This window comes from Centrocercus urophasianus, unplaced genomic scaffold (genome assembly GCF_019232065.1).
Source record: "Centrocercus urophasianus isolate 14NV4802_14NV808 unplaced genomic scaffold, USGS_Curo_1.0 seq_17, whole genome shotgun sequence".
NCBI classification, from domain to species: domain Eukaryota; kingdom Metazoa; phylum Chordata; class Aves; order Galliformes; family Phasianidae; genus Centrocercus; species Centrocercus urophasianus.
The window spans coordinates 2711168-2737678 of NW_024884722.1; the positions used below are offsets into that span (position 1 = coordinate 2711168).

Genomic DNA, 26511 nt, shown 5'->3' on the forward strand with positions numbered 1-26511 from the left:
TTAGATATTAAATAGTCTGGATTTAATATAGGCCTATCAAAATTGCTCTTGCCAGTTGAATTAGACTTGTTAATTGCTTTCTTGTTTTGTTCTGAAATACAGTTGCATTATTGTTATTATTTGCCTGTAACTTTTAACCTGTTGAACAAGGCCTGACTGGCTTATTTTACGGTTTTAAGTTGTATTCAGCAGTTGGTCCAACTCTGAGCCCCTTGGTATCAGTGACAGAGCTTTCATCACAAGTTCTATTTTAAAATCTCAGTTCCTTAATGTAGGAAGCAAATGGGTACCATTCAGATAGACACAATAGCAAATACGTGTGCGGAAGAAAGGCTGGAATACAGTAGAGAAGAATAAAGTGCTCAAGGTATGAGGCACAGTACAATAGGAAGTTGAAGAAGTCTTTTTGGCAAGATGCACCCATGATGATAAGATCACAAAGTCTTTAAGTATAAGAAGAGACAAAGTGTCTTTCTGTAGAATCATTGCAAATTTGGAGCTGGAGACATAGCCATTAAAGAATGTCAGAATCAAGGTCTGTCTGCTTTGCCATTGTATTGAATGTCTGCACCTTACAAATGACTTGAAAGTCCTCCAAAGAACAGAGTATGATTTTTAACATATGTTAAAAACATGCTTTGCAATGCTGAGGTAGGCAAGAGGAGTTATGAGTTTAATGTATTTTATCCGGTAATGCAGGAATTTCTCATTCAATCTTTGAATAGATTTTAAAACTTTAGAAGTAATTTGAGAATCTTCTCTGAAGAATAAATGGTTTGAAAGAATGCCCTTTCAAAAAATACTTTGTACAGAAAGTAGAAATGGTGGTTATTTGCTTGTAACATCCTGTGAATCTGACCTTTGTCTTTCATTTAAGTGGGACTGGGACCTGGTTCTGGGTAAGAGTGAACATGTAATAATAATCTTTGTAGTTGATTATTTGGAATTTTATGGTGACGAAGAACAAAACAGAGGCCATTTGATTCTGGCTCTTCTTATTTACAGCCCAAATGATATCTTTTGAAGGTAATGATTGCTAAGTATTTGAATAGAATATTGTAGATGTTGAAGGTTGTCTAGTGGTGCTGCAGCATGACTACCCTGCAGCAGAAACGTGCTAGCTTGAGGACACATGTCTGAAAGGTTACATTGGAGTTTTATTGGAAAGGTAAAGACAGAGGCATTGATGCAATCTTAAAACGAATCAACAGTAGAAAGATGTGTATTTCCGTACAGCCTTAAATACATGTTCAATTCCTGTTCATTAATCAGGTCATTTGCAGTTGCATTTATTAAAGTGTTTTTATTTACTTTCTGTAACTGTCTTTTCTCTTACCTGGTACTTCAGTTCAGCTCGTTCCATTTCCCTGTGCTCTCTTAGACTTGTTGTGCAGGCTTCCTCATCTGACCACATAAGGTTCTTGCTTCTATCTTTTTCCCCTAACGCTTTTACCTTTTTCAGATTTTTTTTCTTTTTTTCCTCTCTTGAAGTTATGTCCAGATGATGCCTAGATTTTAATTAAAAGTTCAATTTGTCTTTAAGGTCTTGCTTTAGAGATCTGATGAACTTGGTTATGAAACTCTTCACATTGTGAAGACTGTACAGGTCTATGTGATGTAAATGGTGAAGACCTATAGGTGCCAGTGTCTCACCTGTAGGACTGGGACATGAGAATGTAAGTCCATTTCACAGATGAAAAAACTGAGGAATAAGACATGAAGAAAGCTTCCAAAGATAAAGATGTCAGAGTAGGTCCAGTGTTCTTATCTGCTTATTTTTCCCTCTTGTCTGCTTCGTTACTGACTATTCTTAAGTATTATTTCAGCTGTTTCTCTTCTAGTTGACCTTTAAATATCACATGTACTATTTCTTTCTTCCTTTGTTGTAGGGAAACTTCAGAGCACGTTTCAAAGATGGAGGATAAATAGCTATTCTTGTAAGGGATAGAAAGGTTAAGTCTACCATAGCAGTTCCTTGCATATCTAAACCTCAGCAAGGACAGAGAGTTATGCCAAAAAATGTACTCTTCAATTTCCTTAGCAATCTTCAGGTAAGGCAGCAAAACTCATTCACCTTCACACAGTGAATGCTACCGTAGCACAGACAGTCCCATAAATGAAAGTCTGCTGGTAGCTCTTTATACTTTAACCCTTGATTTATTCCATTTCACAGTGATGGATTGGTACCTGTACAAAAACCTTCCCCAAGTATGAACAGCCACCTCAGTCCATAGCAGTTAGACTAAAGGCCTTTCTTGACAATTTTATTGTTTCTTTTTCTCATTCTGGTGTTGACAATTCTATTATCAAATGATCTTTTATATCCATTTGGAGTGACTTAGCACTTCACAAACACAGTCCGAATACTGTGCCAAATGTTGTTGAAGCTTGAGATACTAACTTCATGGCACAAAGCAGTAAGAAATAGGGAACTAGCTGTGGTTGCATGTTTAATAAGTCATAGTGGTTGGCTTGAACTGGCTATGAACATTCAGGAGACCACATGGAAAAGATACTTGTAATCTGGAAATTGTGTAACCACTCACTCCTCAGAGAAGCATTTGGACCACTTACATAGGATAACAATCCTCTCTTGTACAGTACCACAATTCCTGTTAGTCCTCTACACTGGCTGAAGAGAATGGAGAACTGGAGAATCTGAATGTTATGGAGATCACTGCCACCACAGACTGCTGGGTTGGGCAGTGTGTGGGGTTAACCTGGGAAAAAGAGGAAATTAAGGGACTGTGGAAGCAGCCCACCAATCTGCATTGTGTTTTTTCATCCTGTTGACCCATCGCTCTGGCATTCAGTAGCTTAGGGCCTGCCTGGTGTTTGGGAGGCAGGAGGCAAGCAGTCATAGGACACCGTTCCTCATCCACTTGGGCCCACTACTAGGTACCCGAGGATGGTTGTATGGAGAGAATAGGTAAAACTGTAAGAATTGAGAAGCCAGACCATTTTTGTTTTGTTTTTAAATGAACAACGCTTTTTTTTTTCTTGCCAGTGCTTGCAGATTGACTAACTTGACCATGTTTTGTTCATGACAGGTAGGGTGGCACTTGTCATACTCTCTTCTCCTCGTGTTTCTTTTGCTTTCGTTCTCAGAGAATTCAGAGCATTTCTAGTTTCTCTGATGTGTGGATGCAGCAGCTGCTGCAGTCCAAGTAATGCTCTTACATCTCATAAATGCACTGAGAACTCGTACTCTGTGTCTGAAGGATGATTTCTTTCTTTGTTAAATGGGCCACTGTTGTGAGCCACTTTAAAAGCCATGTCCTTAGTGCCTTCTCAGAAGAAGGCTGGAAATGAGCACGTGTTTCTGCTTAAACGGGTGCTGAAGTCTCAGTTGGATACTAGCCATGATTCTGCAGTTTCTCATTTAGTTTTGTTAGGCTTTACCCGTTGGGAAGAGGAGGAGATGTTTTTCAAAACATGAAAATGAAATTGTACCCCCATACACACATTTGGCAGGAGAATAAAGGGAAAAGAGTTAAAAATGAAAATACTCTTAACTGCAATTCAAACTGACTAGACTTCATTTTCTTGGCTTCAGTTCACTGTTGGGGTATTTGATGAATGCCCACCTCAGTACAGAGACAGGTTAGCTCTCCTGTGTATTATCTGCTATGATGTGTTCCTGGATATCCATCTTAAATTCAGCCCTGTCTGGCGTACCCCTTTCTACTACTGCCTACAGATATGCCAGATTTGCTCTAATGCTTTAGCGAAATGCTGACCCTGATGAAGACAGCTTGGGTTTTGACTCCAGCAGGCAGGTTTTTATCTCGTGTGTCAGAAAGCGACTGCACAACCTGTAGCATCATCTGCAGCAGCCAAGTGTGAAATCAGCTGTGTAGAGCAGTTAGCATGTTATAACGAGGGAAATAATTTCTCTGTGGAAATAAAACATTCACGCTGTGGCACACCTGCTTTTTAACACAGAGGCGTGCAGCAAGGAAGAGGATTTGTCAGCCTTTCTTCTTCACCGCCACCCCCAGCTGACACCTTCCAGTAAATTTGTGATGGGATCAAGGCTCTGTTACAGCAAGAGCTGTGTCTGTGTGAAGGAACAGGATTCTGAGGCACTGATGTTTGCACAGGGGCAGAAAACATCAGAATGCAGGCTGACCTGTGATGAATTTATTATGCATTGGAGCTTTCTCTGATTTTAATGCCTTTAGAATGATGGATTTCTTTCCTCTTCCAATGTAGATGGTCTCGTTTGTAGATGGTTTTAAATCTCTACGGCTGTAAAGGCATTGCTTTCTTGAGGATTTCTCTATAAACCACCATGTTCTTCACATCTATGAATCTAGAAGCAGGTAATTATTGAGAAGAAGTGGAGCTTGAAAGGAGCATGGCACAATCTTAATTTTGCTGGTGGGCAAAAACGCGCAGGTGGTTGATCAGTATGGATTGCAGAGTGTGTTCTCCTGTTACCTTGGTATAGATGCCAAAAGTTGAAGGTTTTCTTCCTGTAGTTAGGAAGTTTTCCATAGAAACTCAGCCAATAAGTGCTATGATTTAGCAATTTTATGTGAATTTGCCTTTCAAGTTCGTCTTTGACATCTTGAATTTGGCACTTTATGGACAAGATACTCTGATGTAAAGTGAATTAGCTTTAGAATTGCACTGACTGGAGTTGAGAAAATAGACTCATGTCTTCAAGACGCCAGAAGAGGAATAATCTGAGAAGTAATTTGAACTGATATTGTTGGGAGGGTAATATTGCTTGACGTATCTGTTATGACAGCTGAAGATATGCTGAAGCATGAAACAAAAAAGAAAAAGACAGTTGTTAGGCCAATGATGGGATGAAACCGTACTACTTATGACAGCTGTTGGCAGTGTGGTATCGCTGTCCCCAACCCTTCTACTGATCTGGAGTATTGGAAACTTTAAGATCATGTTCATTGTGTGGCTCTAGAGATCTTGTTAGGGGTAATGCTCTCTGACAGCAGCCAACTGTAGTTGGCAATGGGAATTCTTCAAATAGAAACAAACATACAAAACGTCACCGTTTCCTTACTGATGCTTTCGTAGCATGTTTGGTCATTACTTTCATACCGGAACCATTTGCATCTCAAAAATTGCATCTCAGAACTCTTCTTCTAGACCATCAAAATAAAAATACAGAAATATAAGCAAAAAATCCCTCAGTGAGACGCAGAGGGATCCTTCTATTTATGTAGTGCAGCATCACAGTCAAAGCCACTCTGTTTTTTACGTGAAAGTTTTTTTAAAAATCTGCCAAGGAAACTTTTTTTTTTCAGTCTGTAGATATCAGCAAGCTTTCCAGTGGCACAACATCATGGAAAACGGATGTGCCTGTGTCCTCTCCCTTCCAGACACACTGCTTTCTATTTTTCTGCCACCTAGACTTTCAAGGTATTCTTACTGAGGTTCTGCAGCCTTTCCAGCTTTTAACCATCAGGAAGCTGAGACGAGCCAAAGTCTTTCTGGTCAGGTCTTGTTAAAGTTTTAAATGCCTTTTTGGCAGCTCTCTCCATATCTTGGCAGATTTGGGTCTCTGTAGCTGCTCTTTCTCTACTGTTTCAGTGACACTGTACTTTGAGACTCTCATCTATCAGAAAGGATAAGAGAAAATTCCTCTTAGGAGAGCAGATTTCTGGAATTCCAATGTGCTGTGATGCTTTTTCTTCTTTGAAACACTACAATAACTGTCTTGCTTTGAGTTCAAAACTCAGCTTCTTTTGTTTGCTGCCTGATTTTAATCCAAGGATTCAGTCTTCTCTGCATTTTATTTTTTTTTTTTGTTGCCAAATTTATTTGGGCTGGTATGAATCACCATGGCTCGGTAGAAGTGAGGTTCTGCTGATTTGCGCTAATATTTATGAAATATCTCTTCCTGAGTCAAAAAGCACGTTTGTGAACCTAAGTATCTGCATTCATCAGTTGGTGCACTTTAAGACTGAAGAGATCTTTTGGATCAAGGTAGAGAAACTTGAGGACTGCCTTTCGAGGAAAACTTTCTCACAGCTCTCAGTGCTGAGAAAACAAGTATCTTGGGTTGCATACCAGGCCAAAACAGATAAGCCTTGTTACAATATGGGGAAACGGCATGTCCCAGAAGGTCATGCAAATCACAAGCTGTTGAGCTTTCCCAAGTATGTCTGAAGCATCCATCCTCTCTGGACCATGGCAAACTGGAGCAGACCAGGGGGAAATCCAGGACCAAGCAGCTTGGCCTTAAAGTGCGAAATCGAGTAGAGGTATTTCATTAATGGTGTCTGAAAATGGCGGGGTTATGATAACAGCAGCTCTCATAAAAGCTCCTACCTTACCTAAAAGCCATGGCAGAGTACATGTGGTTTATTACTGAAACACAGGGCCTGAGTCCCATGTGGAAAATTAGGTCAAAACATGAATGCAGTGAAAATTCAATTAAGTAAAAACAACACTTCTTGTAATAGGCAAAAAGCAATGAAAAAGAACATTTTGAGCAGTAGAAAAATGTTTCAAAACATTAGTGACACCTAGAAGATAATCACAAGCAGTGAAGAGAAATTTGGCATTCTTCCTTGGTAGTTGTTGATTTTTTAATTTTTTTCCTGGGTGTTTATCTCTATTTTTTATTTTATTTTTTATTGCATTAGTTAGCTGTCTGAAGTGCTGCCCTGCCAACCCTGGAACTGTTGAGGTTGGCTCGCAAACTGTAGAAGCCAACATTCTTGCACCCGTCTTTACTCTGCCCACCTTAGCTACTTCAATCCTGCCCTGTCTCCTTTCTCCTAATACCGTGGGAATAGCTGGGAATTTGTTCAGTATCTCCTTCCTGCTCAGACTGATAACAAAATGGCAGGCTGACAGTTGGCAGAACTGAGGGAGGAAAGGGGAATGTGGCTAGATTGAGTACATTGTACTATGATATCACTGTCTAATCTGCAATCAGCTTTTTTTTTCTTTTTTTTTTTTCTCAATCTACACATCAGCCATCAGTTGTTAAAAAGCTTTCCATTATTTCAGACAAGGATCTAATTGAAGCCAGAAGCCTAGAGGGGAAAGGCTCAATACACCGTTACATGTTTCCCAAACTTAAATTCCCTGCTATTTTGTTAGTAGCCCTGGTTGTCTTCTGTTCCCTCACCTAAGGGAGCTGGGTTAAAGCTTTTTGTGTTCGTTATCTGGCTCTCCCTGACAGCCTAGCATCCCCTCTGTAGTGCTGGCTTCCTCTTTAACCTTTGCCAACAATGTTGTTGCAGACTTGTCTGGCCTTGGGTGGCAGACACACACACACACAAGCAGTAGAAAGCCTCGCACGTTCAGTGTGTGCTTTTGTTGTTTGGGCAGCTGGCACGGTACTGATAAAATTTTATCTCTTGCTTTTTGCTGTTGGAAGTGTTATTGCAAATTGATGCAGTGGAACATGGTCTAACATCTCTCATCAAACTAGATAGTGTCAAAATTCAGTAATCAACAGGAAGAGCATACATAATTTTGTGTGTTTCTACAATACAGTAGACAATAATGCGTTGATTACCTTGACCCTCTTGTTGTGACTTGGCAGTTCTCCTTCAGAGACCTCTCTCAGAGGGGCTTACTCTTTGGGTTTTTCCTTTTTGCTTCTCTGCTGTCAAGAGAGGTTTCCTGCTTTACCTGATACTATCCAGCACTATAACATGGAGTAATGTGTGCTTGCTCGAGTCTAATACGTACAATAAAGATAATTGTGAATGGTTTGGAAATAACAAGATAAAGCAAAGAAAAATCTCATGTGTTCTTCTAATCTTTATTTTGATACTGCAAGTATCAAGTTTGAATGTATTTCTGTTAGGCAATAGACAGGCATTGATATATAGCTCCACATTCCCAGTTTGCTGCTGGGCAGTGCTTTGGGTACCATTAGCATGGCCTGTTCCAAGGCACTTCTGTGGTCAGGAGGAAGCAAATATAAGGGGCATAATAACAAGATCTTGCCTTTTCCAACTGTAAGGCTGTTGGCAGAACTCCTACCCATGAGAGCTGCTTGGTGATGAGTGCTGTTTCTTTGACTGATGCACACAGGCAGGGGAATGCTTTCGCATTGCTGCCTGGACTTTATAAAACAAGCTTAAATAATTTACATAAAATCTAAATCTGCATGTGAAATATCCTCGTGAGTCAAAGGCTTATTTGCTGCAGATTCTTTCTGTGAGTGGGAGGAAACCTAAGCTGTCTTGAGTAAAGTGGCCTTTATAGAATATGGATCCATCTCTTAATATTTACATCGTATTCTGTTAATTTTGGGGTTTTTCCTTTTGCTTACTTTAGTCTGAAGGTACCTCACCAAGCCCTTGTTAGCACTGATTTGTGTGGATGTTAATGCTGAATTACAGAGTTTTTTTCTGTGCCCGTGTTCTTAAATAGACTCTCTGATTTAACAGAATATGCATTATAACAGAGGCATTAAAAGGCATGTATCTGTAATTGCTTTTTAATGTCATTGCTATTCATGGGTAATTTTAGTTTCCAAGTAACCTGAAAATCCTGTAAAACATAAAGTATTTGATGATAAAGGTGTGCCAAGGAAAATTCATCATACCTGACACTGTTTAACTGAAGTACTGCTAAGGATCCTGGAATGAAGCAGGTTTCTATGTGCAGCTCCTTGTACCCATGTCTATTAAAGTCAGTGCCGTATTAATTATTGCAAACTGATAAACAGTCAATTTTTTTTCACATCTATGTTTTACATGAACATTACTAACGGTTCTCATGGCAGTTCTAGGCATGGCAGACATTGCCAGGTGCATGAATAGTGGAAGAAAACATCTGAATTAATGCTAACTCAGGGCTGTGTGGAGATGTATGGCTTACATCTACATAGCAATCACATACTAAATGCAATCTGCATTTAGTATGGAAGGAGGTTCTTTGCTATGAGAGTGGTGAGGAGCTGGAACAGCTGCCCAGAGAGGCTGTGATGCCCCGTCCATCCCTGGAGGTGTTCAAGGCCAGGTTGGATGGGGCCCTGGGCAGCCTGGGCTGCTGTGAAATGTGGAGGTTGGTGGCCCTGCATGTGGCAGGGGGTTTGGAGCTTCATGATCCTTGAGGTCTCTCCCAACCCAGGCATTCTGTGATTCTATGAATGCCCCACCCAGTGCCCCAAAATATTTCTCTGTGCATGTCTACATTCGTTTAGTATTTCTGCATGTGTGACTCTTACGTCTCTATATAGGAATAGTTTGTATCTAATCCTTTGAATCTTTATTTTATGGGGATGAATCTACATTAATTCCTAAAACCCCGAGCAACAAGAGAATTGCTTTGCAGTGTTAGAGAGGAAAACATTACAATAAAATTGAAGCATACTTTTAATTATCTGTAGTCATTTGGATGAAATCTATAATGAGCTGGATAAATGCTGATGCTCTAGGCATCAATTTTTCAAATGACAGTAGAACCAAAAATATCTGGGAAGGCATTGTTAGCTTGAACTACACAATATTTTTGAGGTCTTGGTTAGTAGAAATAATTAAAATGACTTATGTAAGATAAGTGTCATATCTCTGTCAGCAACTAAATGTTAAATGTTATCGTAAACTAATTACTTCCTTGAATTGAAAAGAAAATTAGAATTTTGTGTCTTAACTGCTGACAGATAGTGTCTGATCCTCCTTTTGCCCAAGCTCACTGCCAGCAACTTCAGAAACCGTTGCAATGAGATGCCCTCAATATGAGCGAGCAGAGAACTGGGCCAGCAACATCAACCTTGGTAGCAAAAAGTCATTATTTGATACACATGTTAATCTCTTCTTGAATAAGTAGAAGTGGGAACAGCTGATGGTGTGGGGTTTTTGTTTGTTTGTTTCTTCTCCATGTTTCTGGTTGTAGACTTGCTGCTGGAATGGGAAGGAGGGATGTTCCTGTGTCTCTCTGCTATAGTCCTGGTGAGCAGCTTGCCTTGCTAAGCCACAGGCATTAATATGATGCTTATCTGAAATATAACAGGTATTAGATACAATAGGCAAGTGTTCTCTTACCCTTGTGTCCTGATTTTGCTCACAATTTCTCTGATGTTCAAAAAACATGAATGTGGAGCCTGAAGCAGAGTAGCCCTGGGTTTGAGGTTTATTTAATGAAAAATAGTGACTTGGTTGTGTTGATTTTTACATGTCTTGCTTACTTGATTAACAGTGTAGTAACAAATGTGGTATGCAAGAGGAGATGAAAGGAGGACTGTGGAGAAATAACATGGGGGACAGCAGGGGGAAATGGAAAGGTGGTAAAGAGTGGCTGAGGTGGAATACAAGGATTGTAGGAAAAGTAATTAAAATGAGTAAGGAAGAGGAAAGAGGAGAAATATTCCAACTCCCATTCTTTTTCTCATAAGCCTCCACCCTATAAACTTACTGGTAGCTTGATTATTCTGGCCCATGCTTTGGTTCTGCAAACACCCGAATTACCTCATCTCCATTCCAAGTTATGTGTTGTAGCAGAGGTAGTTGGAAAGGAGCCATCATCCTATGAGAGTATAACTTAATGCTGCTTTAAAAATTGCTCTGGGCTTTCCCAGGTCATTTGCAATGCATATGCCAGTTGCTGATGGGGCTGGGATGGGGCAGTAAGGGCAGGGGCAGCCCTCAGTCTTTGAAGCTGATGATGGGAGGTGTGCTCCCAGAAGAAGTGCTTCATAAAAATTGAAGTTACCACTGTGCAAGAAATGTTGAAGCCAGGAGGAGTTCGTTGGGTTGGAGGAGTGTCAGCTGGTGGCCATGATCCATTCTGCATGTGGGGGACTCAGCATGCTTGCCCTCCTCATATGTTGCTTCTAAAGTACTGGCCACTGTTGGAGGTGAAGTATAGGGTTATACTCTGGCAATCCACAGTAATCATTCTTCTTTTACATTCCTTATGTTTAAGTGAGCCTGTGTACCATACTGTAAACTTGAGACCAATATACAGGTTTTGCACAAAGGCTTTCTTGCACGCCTCTGCCTCCTTCATCCTAAATTTTAAGAAGTTAGTGAGAGGCAGTGATGCATAGGGCAAGATGAACATGTATCTGTAAAAGTTAATGGTGCTGGGCAACTGAAATCTGAACAAAGCCTTCTCAGGGCAAATAGCTCTTTCTTGTGGCAAGGACAAAATGTGGGTTGAGTAAAATGAAACTACTATTTCCAGTTTCAGCAAGCTGGCAGAAATTTAAATTAAAAATGCAAATGCAAGCCTGCAGGCATGCACTCAAAAGTGAGGAAACAATTCCAAGATTGTTGTGCTTTTCAGTGAGAGTGTACTAACAAACCTGGGCTCCATGACTTTTCACTGACAATAGAGCCAGGCTTTCCAATAGCATTGTAGATACTTGCATAGAACCCTTATTAATCCCGTGGTGCTGTTTCTATCTTGTAAGTGTTTAATGCATTCTGATTTATTTTTTTTAATTGGTGTTTCTTAATTTTCCATGTTTACAAGAATTTCCACATTGTCTACTTTTCCTGGATGCTTTAAGCAGATGTCTCTGCTTTTCTGGAAAAATTCAGATGAAAGCATATTTAAACAATTTGCCTGATGACATCTGTTTAGCAGCATAATCTTACTTGGCTACCAGTGACATTTAATTGAATGAAATGTTTCAAATCAACTTTGACAGCCTTCCAGCCCAGCATCTCCAAACTTACTATTTAATGAAAATATGCCATCCTACAAGTGTTGCGGGGACTGTGAAGAAGCTTTTCTGTGAAAGACAACACTGATGTTGGAAAAGAATGCATTAAAATATTATGTCTGCCACTTGTTACATACAGTGAATCTTCTATATATACACATGTCTCAATATTTTCTAGAGAATCTTTTTGAGCCACAGTTTTCTCTGGTGTTGCCTGAATCTGTAACTGAAGCGGTGTATTCTGTGTGCAAGATTAGCATGTTAAAAAGGCCCCTACATTATCTAGTACAAGTTTTAGTGGAAGTATAATAATAGGAAGTATGCATTTCATAAGAAACCACAATATTGTCATCTGAGAACTAGATCGGTAGAACGGGAGCCAGAATCTCAGAGCTTTGTTAGTCTTTAGTCTAGCCAAAGCCAATTCAGAGTACTCAGAGCTGTGTAAATCCGGCTGGGTTCAACCTGCAGCATAGCAGTGCACATTACTTTTGATCTTTGCCACAGATAGTTCAGAGATGTAGTAGTTTAGTAGTGACTTCCAGAATAATTCTTTAACTTCTGGCATGTTGCTTCAGGGCTTCGCAGGCACTGCCATTACTCCAAATTAAAGGTACTCAGTGCAGCTAATGGTAAAATATCTCTAAAGCAGCCAAGCTACATCGTTTCCCTGAATGTACAAAATTGTGTTTTTCCATCAAAAATCAGTTAGCCAATGAGCTGTCATCTCTACTTAGCTGACAGCAATTTGTGGCCAGTGGTATTCTGGAGCCTTTGCTGAAGGGGGTTGCTCTCCATGGCACGCTGCCCAGCTGAGCTGATAACATGATTTCTATTATGCTGGTGCACGGGGAGGCTTAAGGAGGTAATATGAAATATTCCTCACAAGCAGTTCTTGTAGGATAAATCTGTGGGAGAGATGCTGGAAACTGTCAAATGCTGCTCTGGAGTATTGGTGTTGGTCAACTGGGATTTTAATGTGGACTCCAGTAGGCAGAGGATTGTATGAATTTCTGCATTGGAAGAACTCTGTAGAGGTACAAAGATCTGTTTTTCAAATGTAGCATATAACCAACTGAAATTGTCTACCCAAAGCTAAAGTCAAATAGGCCAGAGTCTACAGCCATAGACTTAATATTGAATTTTTGGCTGCTTGGTTGATTCCCTGGCTATTATAGTTTTATTTTGCTCCCCCCTTTTCTTCAGAATTGCTGTGCTAATTAAGCTCTGTGAATTTTAGTCTCTCAGATTCTTCAATTATGACATGGCAGTTCCCTCCATGGCAGCACACTGAAGTGTAGCAGATAGGATATCATGAAGTGGAGACAGTCAGTGGGAAAATGTCCAAAAGCATTTCAAGTCACTTAAGATAATTAAACAAGGGGAAGGAATGTGACACGTTCAAAGAATATGTGGTGGTTTTACGAATAGGTGCTTATGCATGGGGAGCTCATTACCCATGCTTCACTCATTTGTTGTGTTGTAATGAGACAGAAGAATTGAAAAATGCCACTGCTGAGCTCGCACAGTGAATATCAGGAGGCACTTGTACTGAGATAACCACTGCAGAAGCAGCAGGCTTAACAAACGTGTTTATTCCTTTGAAGAAATACAACAATTGAAGAAATAACAACTAGTTCCAGTATGAAGGTCAAGATGACCTGAATTGAGATGAAGAATTAATGGAGTGTGCTGGTGTCAGTAGGCAGAGAAGTAGAATACTAGTTTGTTTTATCCTCTGTTTTATCTATCTCCCTCTCCTCACCTGCATTTATAGCAAGGTTTAAAATGCAGGAGGGCTTCTAATAAGAATTTGTATGACAGAGTGAGGCAGTACTTGGATGGGGAGGAAAAGAAGCATTTCATCATTCAGAAGGAAAAGAGAGAGTAACAAGTATAAGTAAAGGTCAGGTGTGTGAGCTGCAAGCAGCATGTCAGTGAGAAGGTAAGCATTGGGCTTGAGACAGCCTTGTGCTTCCTGTGACTTAATGTGATCAATGCTTCCACAGAGTAGCTGCTGACTCTGTTTAAGTCATAGGAGTACTTGAAGGTTTTCCTAAAACACCAGTTCTTGGTGTAGATCTGCTACACTGGGCTGTTAGTCAAAACAAAAGTTAAGCAGAAAAGCAAAACTGAGAGCATGAACACCAGAAGTGTAAAAGCACACATTCCTTTCTAAAATTCAACAGATTCACAGCGCGTGAAGTTCATCCTCTGACCCTGATTCCCCTCTAAAGCAGAATCCAAGCTTTATGTTCTCTACTATGCCAGAACAAGTCATGATCCTTCTAAAATATGCAACAGTGAGACACACAGCACTTTGAGGAAACATCTACCAGAGCATCCAGACATCACGTCTGGCTGTAAAACAGTGCTGCTGAATGAGCTCAGTCTCATAAAGCAACTTTGAGAGACAGAGCCTGCTGCCCATAGATCTGTTTTGCTGGGAAATGACACTGGTATGTCTGTATCACCAGGGGACATCCTGGTACAGAGTGGGCAACCAAAGAAGTTTCGTCCTAGGAGATAGATTGAGGAATAATTGTGTTCTTTGGTGCTTCTGGAAAGAGATTTATTCTTTAGAGTTTCAGCTACTTATTTCTTCTATATCACCAAGGGAAACCCTGGTGTCTGCTCCTGCTGTGATAAAGCTGAGGTTTCTCCTGAGTAGCAACCAGTATGAGAAGTACACACTTCTTGTCCTTTTTTAATAGTCTGTCATGCTTTGCTTGGCATGTGGATGGCTAAGGGGGAATGTGATAATAATCTGTAGCTATCTGGATGATATATGTACCAAGAAGGAAAAGCGGTTGTTTCAGAGAGTAGAAGTGTAACTAGGAAAAACTAGAAAAGACTGAGCATCAGGAAATGCATTGTGACAGTAACATCTGTTGGAACACAGAGTAATCTCCCTTAGAAAATGGTGGGATCAGCATTGCTTTTGACACTGGAAGCTCAAAGAGACAGAACATAGTTTGATCTATGAAGCACTTGGCTTCCAGGGAGGCCGTCTGTGTGATCCAGTAGGTTTTTTCCATCTCTAGCTTTGGCAACTCCATCTTCCTGACGATCCCTGGGTGATGAAATATCATTATAACCTTTTGAAATAATATATCGGTGCCTGGAGAGCAGAGGTGATTTTTTTTTTTTCATTTGCAAGTGAGAATCGGTGTGTTAAATTACTGTGCCTGTTATTAAATGGATTGAGTAAAGAGTTTCCTGTGTTTAAAATAGGACATTTTCTCCCCATCTCAAACGAACCACCCGAGACTCACTAGGGTTGGGAGTGGAAAAGGTGAGGGTTAGAAGTTTAAACATTCTTCATCGTGTTCCCTGAGGCTCAGGTTAGCAAAGCTGCTTGGCACCTGAAAGCATTTTAGCAAACGCAGCAAGTAACATTAATGCTGATTTACAGAGGATGAGGAAGGCTGTGCTGTGTCTGTCATAGATCAGGAGAGGTAGAACCAGCCCTTCTGGTCCATCAACGCTTCTATTTGTTAATTCAGCTCTGGGGGACATGAAAATATCCAAAATACTGACAGACACATTGACTAAATGCTTAAGTTGTTTAAGTCGAGAGCCATACTTTTGCTTCTTTTTTTGGAATTAATTAGAAAGTTGTGGTGCTCCTTTGATTTTTATTTTTTTTTTTTTAATCATATCCAGCAGTTGGTGCTATTCTTGATAACTAACAATTGTTTCTGCCTCTCCATGCAGTGCAAAAAACTGGTAGTTGTCTGGTACTGCTGAGCATTGTAGCTGGCAACATTTGAGACTCCAGACGTGGTGATGAATTGTGCTATGATATATTAATGTTATTTTGATCCCTGCTCTTTCAGAATTACATTGATCCAATTAGGTTAAGTAGCTTGCCATCTAAATTAGTTTATTTTACTCGATTAATCTCCTGTACTGTGGGTCAGAAACAGAAATGTAAATCAATCTGTTACATTGCGTATCTTTTTTTGAGGGAGGTAATTAAATTACTGAGTAGATACACATGTTAAGTTCGTAGTTCAGTATGTTAAACACTGTTGCCATAATTGCAAAGTGAAGTGGTGCACGCTCAGTAGTGGAATTGGAGTGCTTGTTACACTTAGCTTTGATAAGCTTTCAAGAAATGCCAGTGCCTGACTTGCTGGCCCTGGATACTACTGCTGTGTGCTTGTTCAATGGCAGAGCTTTTAGGATGTTAGGCATTTCTGGAAGGGGAGGTTACAGCTTCGTCCCCTACTAGAAATTGTTGGGTTCCCTGGTGCTGTGTTTTGTGTAGGTCCCCAACATCTTTAATGCAGAGGTACCTTTCCCCTGGCTCACTCTCAAGCCTGTGCCAGCACTTTGCATGGCAGGAAGGCAGATGTCTTAGTAATGTTTTCTTAGTTACTAAACTAGGAGTGTTAATGCAGTCTCCAGAAAAACTTCCATGATATGAATTCCTTCTTTGTCTGGCTACATGAAGACGTACTTCAGTTTTTGGTCAGCCCAACAGTGGTACGTTATCATCTTGCTCTACCTGCCAGCGTTTAACTGCTCACACAGGGAATTCTTAGTGTTCAACTGGCATTTCCATTGGTCTAAATTGGGATCTCATCCTGATGAAACACATCTGATAGGGAGACTGATGACAGGGATATCAGAAGTTTGTTCACCTGCTGTAGTTCCTCACTTTAGTAAGGAGAAGTGTTTACGAGAGGCTCACAGACAGCATTGATGCAAAGGAATGAGATCCAGTGGTTGGAAACTGAACACTGACAAAGCCAAGCGAGGAGGTACGAAGTGTGCTGCTTTTTACACTGAGTGTAATTAACAGTGAGGAACTTAACAGCCTCGTCACAGCTTCTTCATCGTGGGAGATCTATGCAGTAAAGGAATGAACAGTCTGGTTCCATCACAGTTATTGTATCAGAAGGCTAAGTCATGTCAAATGAGCTATGTAATGTGACAGGTCAGCTTGCTGATCACAATGCTCCCTTTTGGTATTAAAATCTATGACCCTATGAAATATTTTCTAAGCCTTTACCCGAGGGTAGAGCAAGCAGAAGCAGAAAGGTCATCTTTATCATCACTGTTGTCAAACACTTTGGAAATAGCAGAGCACAAGGTGAGTGTATTGCTCAGCCTCTGCCTTTATGCCATATCTGTTACCCTATACCTTGCCTGCATTTTGTCCCACTGAATAAAAATTGCTCCAGTACCCGATGTAAAATACCATTTGCAAAAAGTGCACAACTTGGCTTAAGCAGGAATGGGAACTTACCTTTTGCCTTTACAAAATTTATGAATGCCCTCTAAGCAAAAAGCCTGTAGTGGTGTTATATAAATAATAATGATAATTAAGAAAGCAGCTGCTCTTTATGATAATGAGAATGGCGGTAGAAAATGTAGATAGAGCACACTTCATTTCAGGCAGGCCATCCAGAGGCAGCAGGCACGAGGGCTGAGATAAGCGTGGGTGCCAAGTGCCATCTGGAACAGCTTGGCTGTGGTGTCCTGGGCTACTTGGTGAAATGTATAGAGCATCTGAAGTGGTGCTGGGTGCTCAGTTAGGCAACCAAATCCTGCTGTGGGTGCTGGGGTTGGCTGAGATCCAGAGCAGTTCCTGTACAACCCACCTAACGCTGCGGCGTTGTAACATTTATTACACATGAATATTCTGATGTTTCCCCCAAGCTGAAAACTCTGAATAGAGAATCTGTGCTTGAGTGCTTACTGTGTGCGTTAAGCTTTGCTATCTTCATGCTTTTATGCTGATATTTATTTCTGTCTCTCCGTCATGTTTAATTCACCTTTTTTTTTTTTTTCCCCTCATACCTTAAGATACAACCTTTTCAAGCAGTTAGCTCTCTAATGAGTGCTAATACAGTTCCTAGCAAAACCAGATCCTGAAGGTCCTGATTTTGACTGAGCTGTTGGATATTAACATAATGCAGATAAGTCATTAGAACAATGAAAATTAAATATTCATGTTTTAGTTGCAATGTTTATACATAGTACAAGAAATATGCAGCAACACTCTGCGTGAGTTCACAAAAAAATAGATGAATGCGTGCAACGTTAACCAGGTTTCAACTTTAAAGGCGTCTCATTTGTTCAAATAACCATTGCGAAGGAGAAATGTATTTGGAATGGAACAGAACTTTTTGGACTACTTTTCAGACTTTTTTTCAGACTACTGAAAGTCTCTTGAGTCCTTTAGGGGTGGTGGTGGCATTTAGAGTCACAGAACCATTTGAGTTGGAAGGGACCTTTAAAGGCCATCTGGTCCAACACCCTGCAGCGAACAGGGACACCTACAGCTCCATCAGGTGCTCACAGCCCCATCCATCTCTGACTTTGAGTGTCTCTCAGGACACTTAGTTTTGGTTTCTCCTATATTGTGCTTTTGCATTTCAATAGGATGTTTGTCAAAACTGGAGTGTCGTAGCCTAAGGCCTCTCCTGAGAGTCAACATGCATACATATTCTTCCTTCTGGCCTTGTTAAAAATGCTCTTTAGGTAAACAGTTGAAAAACAGATCAATAGCAGGACTGTTACAAAGGCAGAGGCAGCTTTCCCTGTTCCACGTGTTTCTTACAAAAAAGATCTTTCCATAGTTGTCGCATGCATGCTCTTTTCTGGGTGTTTCTGAAAAACAGTCACTGCAAGTCAATATTCTTGATAGCATTGTCAAAGGCAGAGGGGAAGCATGGATGTCTCATCACAGACGTGGTCTTTCATCATCTGCTGAGACATTATTTCAAGTTGTTAGATTTCCGTTCATGAATATCCTTTTCAGATGATGACAATAAATCCAGCGCTCTGACTTCTGTAGTGTTCTTCCCTGAGTGTCAATGGAAGCTTGTTTCGTTTACTGAGCGCTAACCAAGTCTTTGGGTTCTGGTAGTGAATGATTACTTTATGTAGTATAGTAATGTAGGAAAACATTTTCTTTTTCCAAAACCTACCACATCTTAACAATACTCCCATCTCTAGATTACAGATTTAAAGTGAAATACGGTAAAAATCATACGAATGATGCAATACCGAGATGAGCTGCACTCAGACCTCATTTGGAAGAGAAGGCAGTTTGGAAACCTGTATGCTTTCCACAGTTAACAAAGGAAGTGCTCCTGCACTGCAGCTTTCAGTACAGAGCTATATTTTCTCCTATTGCACGCACACCCTGGTAGTCACTGCATCATTAATGTTCTCCTTTGGGTGCTTTCTCCAATGGAACCACTAAAGGACAGAGTCAAGGTGACATGGCCTTAATATGACCGGTGTGCTCTGTTGTCTTTTTTTTTTTTTCCAGGGGCCTGTTAGCCAGCAGCTTCACAGAAACACATTATTTGAAGGATGGTACTGATGTGGTTCTCGCACGCAATTACACGGTAAGGCTGCGCTGCGTGGCTGGATGATGCTTCATCGTTAAAGCTCAAAGTGCTCTCTGCTGGGATCTGAGCCGCGGGATGAAACAGCAACACGAGTGATCTTTTCTTCTTGTTGCCTTCAGTACCTTTTTGACTGCTGTGATCCTGCGCATGAATTTTCAGAGTGTGACTTCAAAGGGAAACTGTGGGGTTTTAACCATGTGATTTTTTTAACAAATTTTATTTTTTTTTCCCCCCCCCCCCCCCCATCTGTAAGATTTACTCAGCTGCTTGGAAGTATAGCCATTAAGACTTTGAAATAAGGCAGCCATTGCTGTGGTGTTAAGGAGAAAAGGCCTTGGGTTCTGGCAGTGAGGATGCGCTGTATGATTGCTGTCATGCAGAAGCTGCCACCAATGGGCTCAAAGGCCTGGGTGGGTTTCTGCACTGGAATCCAAAGCTGGGTTTGGGTGTAGGGGGGTGAGTTGGGTTTGTTTTTGAATCCAGATCATGCAGCTGTTGTGGATATACTTATATCTCTGTGTGTGTATGGCTAATCTGCTCCTGGTTAAAGTCAGCACAAAATGCTTTTTATCATGAATAATTTAAACTGCTTTTTTTTTAATAAATACAAGGCGCTTTAAGCCAGTAAAGTTTTTGTCCTCTAAGCAATATCAACGCCTTGATTAGAAGCAATGCAGCAAGTGATTTTAATTATGAAGTTTATCTTTTATCTGCCTGAGTAATCCCAGCTCCTGTAAAGTATTTGTTATGTGATGTTATTTATTGACATTGCTGGAAGAAGCATTGTGCTTTCTGTTCCCATCCATAATGGGCTTTGCTGGTGTCAGTGAAAGGCATTATTTCTGTGCATTACATTTTACTTCTGAAGAAGCATCTTCGTTACCGCCCAGACCTCCCAAGTAAAGCAATCACTGTGAAAGCTTTCCTGTTTGCTGGATGCTTGTATCTGCTTCCAGATCTGCTCAGCAGTAAAGTCATTTGTTTTAGGAATAGAAAAGCTGCACAGATTTTCTAAGGAAGTAAAAAGCACACAGCACATGATCAGAGTAGCAAACATTAACATGAGCATGAGTGTAGCTAATGATAGCTAGGCTTTCTCTTCCAAACAAACAAACAACAACGACAACAAAAAAAGCGGCCTAAAAACCTTCTGTTTTGGAAAGGGCAGTAAGTAATGAATAACACTAGTGTTTCTTTTTGCTGCCTAAAGGATGTTTTGTTTTGTTTTATTTCAAGAGGAATAGAGAATTAATTTTCCACTCAGTACTGCAATATGATTTTAAAAAGATAAGCCTCAGATTTTATTGTTGTGGGCAGATACAGTATATACGTATACATACATATATATATCAGAATAGGCTGCCCAAGGAGGCTGTGGATGCCCCATCCCTGCAGGCATTCAAGGCCAGGCTGGATGTGGTTCTGGGCAGCCTGGGCTGCTGGTTGGTGACTCTGCACACAGCAGGGGCTTGGAATTGGATGAGCATTGTGGTCCTTTTCAATCAAGGCCGTTCTATGATTCTATGATAGTCTGTAGTTGAAACCAAATACAATTTCCTAATGAAAGTTGCTTAGTCAGATTGTGCTGGAAGGTTAAACCAAGGCAGCCTGGGGATTTCCCTGGCACATGTGCTGGAGCCCAGCTTGTTCTGCTGCATAGCACTTGGGGAAAAAAATGGCAGTTGTCAAAAACTAGTTGCTATGAAATGACGTCAAGCAAGGATAGAATACTGATTCAAGTGTGACAAATCAGCTGTGGTTACTATTTGTTTTTAGAGAGTCATCCGTTTCATATACTAGGGTACAGGAATAAAGGGTTTTTGGCAGGAGTGGAGGAAAAAAAACAACCTCTTGCAGTTTGGTGGAGTTACTGAACTAGAAATCAATTTTCTACCAGTCCAATTGCAGGACATGCTCTGTTAAGTTTACGTTTTCAGTATGGAACTGGAAGGAACTTTGAGTGTAGCATGTGGGTCTTGGAGAAGCCGTGAAATGGGCCACAGCAAGAAGCTCAAATTTAATAAAATAGCAGGTTGTGTGCAGAGAGGGGAAAAATCAGGAATTTTGTCATAATTCACTCTTTGATAAAGACAACTAGCTGCACTGCAGCTGTAGTCTGCATGGGTCGAGATATCAGCTCAGCCTTCAGATTTTGCTGAATGCTTTGCTTGACAGCAGTGGCTGGTTTCCTAAGAGCTCTGCCTTAGACTTGGTTTAAGTGACACAAGTAAAGTGACTTTGTGTTTGTTTTCACACGTCAGGGATACTGCACGAGTCAGTATTTGTTCAGAGGGCTCCTATTTCCTCACTCTTATCAGCTAGATGATTCTAATATTGAAATAGTGATATAGCTTACTTATGCTGAAAGCCTTGGTGTCCACAGCAATTGTTACTAAAGCAATCATGCCCCAAAAATTCAGTCTATGACTTCCTGCCTTTTATTGTGGCTTTATCTTTGCTAACAAGCTACCAGCTTTTTATGAGTACCAATGATAAAAAAATACTGGAGAGTAAAATACCATTACCCTGCTACTGTCATTTTGATCACCAATAAAAGCTATCCTGGCTTTTTAAATACAAGCCTCATGACGTTGTGCTGTTCTGTTGCTTGTGTTGGAAACACAAATGCTCTAAACAAATATTTTTCAAGGTATATCCTTATTTGCAGAAAAATTTTGTCTGAATCATTCCCTCTTGCCCAGTGTTTTCTATGATAATGCTTTCTATAACCAAATCAAGACATTCTTTAGAAATCTATGTGAAGCTTTGTAAGTAAAAGCCATGCCCCAATGCTGAAAAGGTTAATTGATGCAGCCAGATAGATGTGGATGAACGAAGCAATAAAAGGCACAGTGAGATGACTGTCAGGTTGGAGCATGAGTGATAACTTTCCTTTGCACTAATAAGGAAGAAACCTTTTACAACGGTATTTTCGGTTTCCAAGTAGCATTCAAGGGAGCCATGAGAAGAGAAACGCTGGACGTGACACAATTGTTGCTTTCCAGTCAGTCACATAATTAGCAGTGTAATATAACCTTTAGTCAACAATAAAATTAACCTTGATTCCAGACAGATACGTCTGTGCTGAGAAAGTATCTCTGCTGTGGGTGCTTTTTGCAAGCAGCGAATTATTAAGGAAATACAATAACCTAACTGCAAAATGAAATTGGATTTTTGCCTCTCAAAATAGAAGACCTCTTAGTCGTGGTTGCTCTTAATAATGTGCAGCCAGTCGGTTGGGTAATTCAATAAAAGGTTTCCTTTCCAAACGGTTTCCCTTCCCCTACGCTTACTTTTTTAGTTTTTTGTTCCCGAACTGTCTTTGGGATTGTCTTTTTTATACCTGCCTTTGAACAGAAGTATCTCCTGTGGTCATACATGGACATAGAAGATCTTGAAGACAAACGTGGGTTTAAAGCAAGTGGGAAAGTATGTCAGTAACTTTGTAAGGTATTCTGTACTATAGCTTTATATTAAATATCAGAAGAAAAGAAGATTATCACAGACATGCAAATTTAAACTCTGCTGGTCTTCTTTAAAAACAAAAATAACCCCAGTCCTCTATCATCTAAGTACAGTCAGGGTTTCAACTGAGGATCACCCTGGAGTGTTAAGTCAACGCTGTGAATATTTAGTGGAGAAGGTGCTGTCAGTGGGCTTCTGAATGCTGTAGTCTGCAACTGAAAATAGCTTTCATACAAAGGAGGTGGGAAACCCTGTGAAAACAAGATTTTTAAGAATGCTAAAATATTTTCTCTTTTCTTGCAATCAGGGTCACTGCTATTACCATGGAAATGTACGAGGCTACCCCAGTTCGTCAGTCAGTCTGAGTACCTGCTCTGGACTCAGGTGAGCCAATGTTTCAGTAACATTTCAGCTCTTTAATAAGTCATCTTCATACTCACTAAGTTCTGATTTACCAATACCTGCTTTTCAAATGGTTCCACGATTTCTGTAAACTCATTTACCTTGTTGCTCCGAAGAAAAATGGAATAGAAAGCGCAATGCTGGGGATGTCCATGCAATGCATGGAGGGTCTTGCAGCAGTGAAGTACTTGGAGTGTTCTGTGACTGGCAGTGCCTCAGGGCCCTCCAGTCCTTCTGGTGAGAGCTATTTCACCAGCAGTGCAGGACTGCTTTGCAACTGGTGCATTGGGCACCAGTTCAGTTGCTAGGAGAGTTTGCTCTGTAGAAGTGGCTGTGGAACTCAATAAACCGTGATGATGGCAGGTATGATGCTCACTGTTCAGATTGTAGCTACTTGTTAACAAAAAAGTAGCAGATTGGTCTTGCTGAAAAGAAAATCTCTTCTGATTTGGAGAAAGGAACAAGCTGACAACATTTTAAATACGCAATGGACACAGTTCAGGAAACAATTATCTTCCTTACTTGGACAATCAGAGGCTGGTATTTACTCACAGAGCTGTTCCAAATCACTGTAATTAACTGTAAATTGGCTCTAGTGTTCTCCCTGGAAAACCTAGTTTTCCTGTCAGGTTTCCAGCTGTCTCAACCTTTTTCTGGGTTTGTTTAATTTATCTACAAACAGCAGGAGTAGCTGGAGTCTTTCTTTTTCCCTTTGCATTTTGTGCAGTAGTAGTATTAGCACAGCTATTATACTGGAGCTCTGGAATGGAGAGGATCAGAGCAGTTTGCCACCAGGACAGCTCTCCCTGTTGTTCTCTACAGTGTGTTGTGTTCCCGTGGCTCATTTCCACATAGAGAGGGATTTTTCATGGTGCTTCAATATGTATCTGGCATCTTCCACAGGTTTGCTTTAACGAACCCTTTGCGTGAACCATGCTAGCTGATGTTCAGCAGTTGTTCTCATGGTCTGCAAAAATACAGTGCATGTTCTCAGCGCGTGACGCACTGCATCACTAAATGGATTGGGTTGCTGCAAGGTCCACAGGGAACATGTGCTTTCTGCAGGAAAGGGTCTGTGCTGTTCTCTTTTTCTAGAGCTGTCTAGGAAAAAAATCCTGTTCAGGACAAAGGATTTCCCCATACTAAATGCATTTTATTTCTTCTCTAATTTGCTCATCCTCCTCTTAAAAATGTTGAGCATGCTGAGTCCTTTCCCAGTTTTAGGTAGTCAGAAATGGCAAGATGCTAGCAGTGACATTTTTCTCTCATCTGGCACTACTGCAGATTAACCCTCAAAGTGCAAGTCTTTATTAGGCTTGATTCCCCATGGGAAATGGGCAGCAGCTTCTTTTTCAGGCAAAAATTTTGCTCTAGCAGAACTGTGGCCGTATCTTGCCATCTATGCCCATGTAACTGCTGCATTCACTGCTGAGGTTGTTCAAGACAGCATCCATGAGTGATGACAGCATGTGATAAGGGTGCCTGTGGAGTTATTCCACAGAACTCATTTGGCAGCCCGTAGCCAACAGTAATAACTTCTAGTCATCATCTATGCTTGATTTGAGCCAGGGACGTCTCGTTGTACGGCTTCATAATGCACTGCCAGCTTCTTAAAACATCCGGGCCCTCATTAAAACTGGTTGGGAAAAAGAGCCCAAATGGTCGTGCTGAGGCTCCAGAAGCACCGAGCATCTTTCAGAACCAGGCCTGCAGGTTATAATACACCTCCCTCACCACACCATTACAGTAGCGCTGTGTCCCTCGAGAACGTGGGTGGATAGTTTTACTGCATGTGATCCAGTCTGAAATAACATCAGGGGAAATAGAAGAGTTGAGAACTGCTCCGTCGCTCAGGCCACATGAGGGCCGTCCCTGGGGCAGCCCTTCCACCGGCAGCAGCGTTGGCAGGAAATGCTGCTCTCCTAAGAGAGGCTGTTTCTGGCTTTGTGACAGCTCCTGGCTGAATTGGACGTATCTCTCTGTCTCGTTCTCTCCATCTGTGAAATTCATTTAATGATTCTTACCTACCTCACACGGCTGTGGTCAGAGTGCCTGAAACACATCTAGTGAAAGGAAGCGTGAGCTGTTGGCTCGCCAACATCTCCAAGCACCCAAATCCCTCCACACCCACTGGACAGACACCTTGGGCAGTGTTCCGGGCATGGAGGGATGGGAGCAGTGTCTTTTCCCTCCAAGTTCATTAAAAGACGTGAAGCTAATCATAAAGGACAGATTTCAGATAGATTATAGCATGAAACCAGAGTGTTTTGTGGTAGGGAAGCAAAACAGGATCACCGTTACCAAGGCAGAAATAGGGGATAGAACAAAACCCTTCGTTACCCCTTTTATAAATCTGTAGTGCACCTACTGCTTGAATTTTCATGCAGTTCTTGTTCCTACCTCCTTTACCCCCATTTCAGAAAAGGAAGCATTATATCCAGGAGATATATAGAGAGGAGCAAAAATGATGATCAAAGGTATGGAGCAGCTTTTATTCAAAAAAATAGAACAGGATTTGTCAGTTTTGAAAGGAGGTGATGGGGGAAAAGGGGAAAAGAAGTTAGACTGAATGTCATGCTGGAGTGGGGACGATTACTGAATATTCTCTGAAACCTTAAAATTAGAAGTCATCAAACGAAATTTTGGAGTAAAGGAAAGCACTTTTTTTGTTGTTGTTGTTTTAATTCACCACATCATGAAGCTTTGAAACTCATGATCACAAGTGGCAAAAGTGTCAGTAAATTCAAAGCATGATGAGGCAACGCAGGGAGTGGAGCAGAGGGAGCCTCTCGGCCTGTCAAACCCTGAGACGTCCCATACAGTTACACTGTCGAGCTGGGACAACAGTCAAGTTCTTCTTATGTTCTTCTATCTTACCCCTAAGCATCTGCTGTTGGCCAGAGCCTGGGTCAGAGTGCTGGTCTGGAGGAACCTTGCTCTTGATCAAATATGACCACTAAGTGCTAATGGGGTATAGTTGCACATCTGAGAAGGATTGTTAGCTTACAAATATGCTGTGATTAATCTGCCAGTCGTCAGATGCAGAAAGAATGAAGTGTGAAATCTGCAGGCTGAGACACGTTTGACTAGTTTGTATTTTTCAGGGAGGTAGAGGAGAGTAATATAAAGATAACTGAGAGGCAGAGACAGTTCTTATATTCAGACACTTCTATACTGCAGCTATGTTGCATCCTCTCAGACATAACATTTGAGTGGCTCATTTTACGTAAGATTACCATGGCATAAATAGTTGAATTGACACCAACAGCAGCCTGAAATGCAGGTTAGAGGAGAGGATGGCTGTGCTCCAATCTGTGTCCTGCTGGGTCCTCCAGAGGAGGAAGAGCTTAGTGCTGGAAAGGAGATGTGTGTGCTGAATGGGAACAATGGGCAATCAGGATTTCCAGTGCTTCTGTCTAGATGAGAAAGCCAATTAGATTGTCAGAGCTTCTGGGCAGGAGAACATCTGACCAAACACAGTCGTTTTCTTCCTCTCCTGTGGAAATACCCTTCTGTTTATCTAGCTCAGAGGCTCTTCAAGGTTTTAGCAAATAATTTTGGCTTGCAGCCACCACACAACTCTTCTCTGATAAAACTGCATACAGTCGAGTGATTTCTTCTTATTTTTTTCCCCTGTTACTTTCTCTGCAAGTGCAGAAG

The 26511-nt window shown here is 41.0% G+C and overlaps 1 protein-coding gene across 3 annotated transcripts in view; it reads left to right on the plus strand.

The window, feature by feature from the left end:
- ADAM12 (ADAM metallopeptidase domain 12) overlaps positions 1–26511 on the plus strand; it is a 178632-nt gene that overhangs the window by 84327 nt on the left and 67794 nt on the right. For all 3 annotated transcript variants that reach the window (XM_042818662.1, XM_042818661.1, XM_042818663.1), the window contains 2 exons: positions 18903–18981; positions 22757–22833. In XM_042818662.1, the coding sequence (XP_042674596.1) occupies positions 18903–18981; positions 22757–22833 (156 nt within the window). The remainder of the gene's footprint in view (positions 1–18902; positions 18982–22756; positions 22834–26511) is intronic.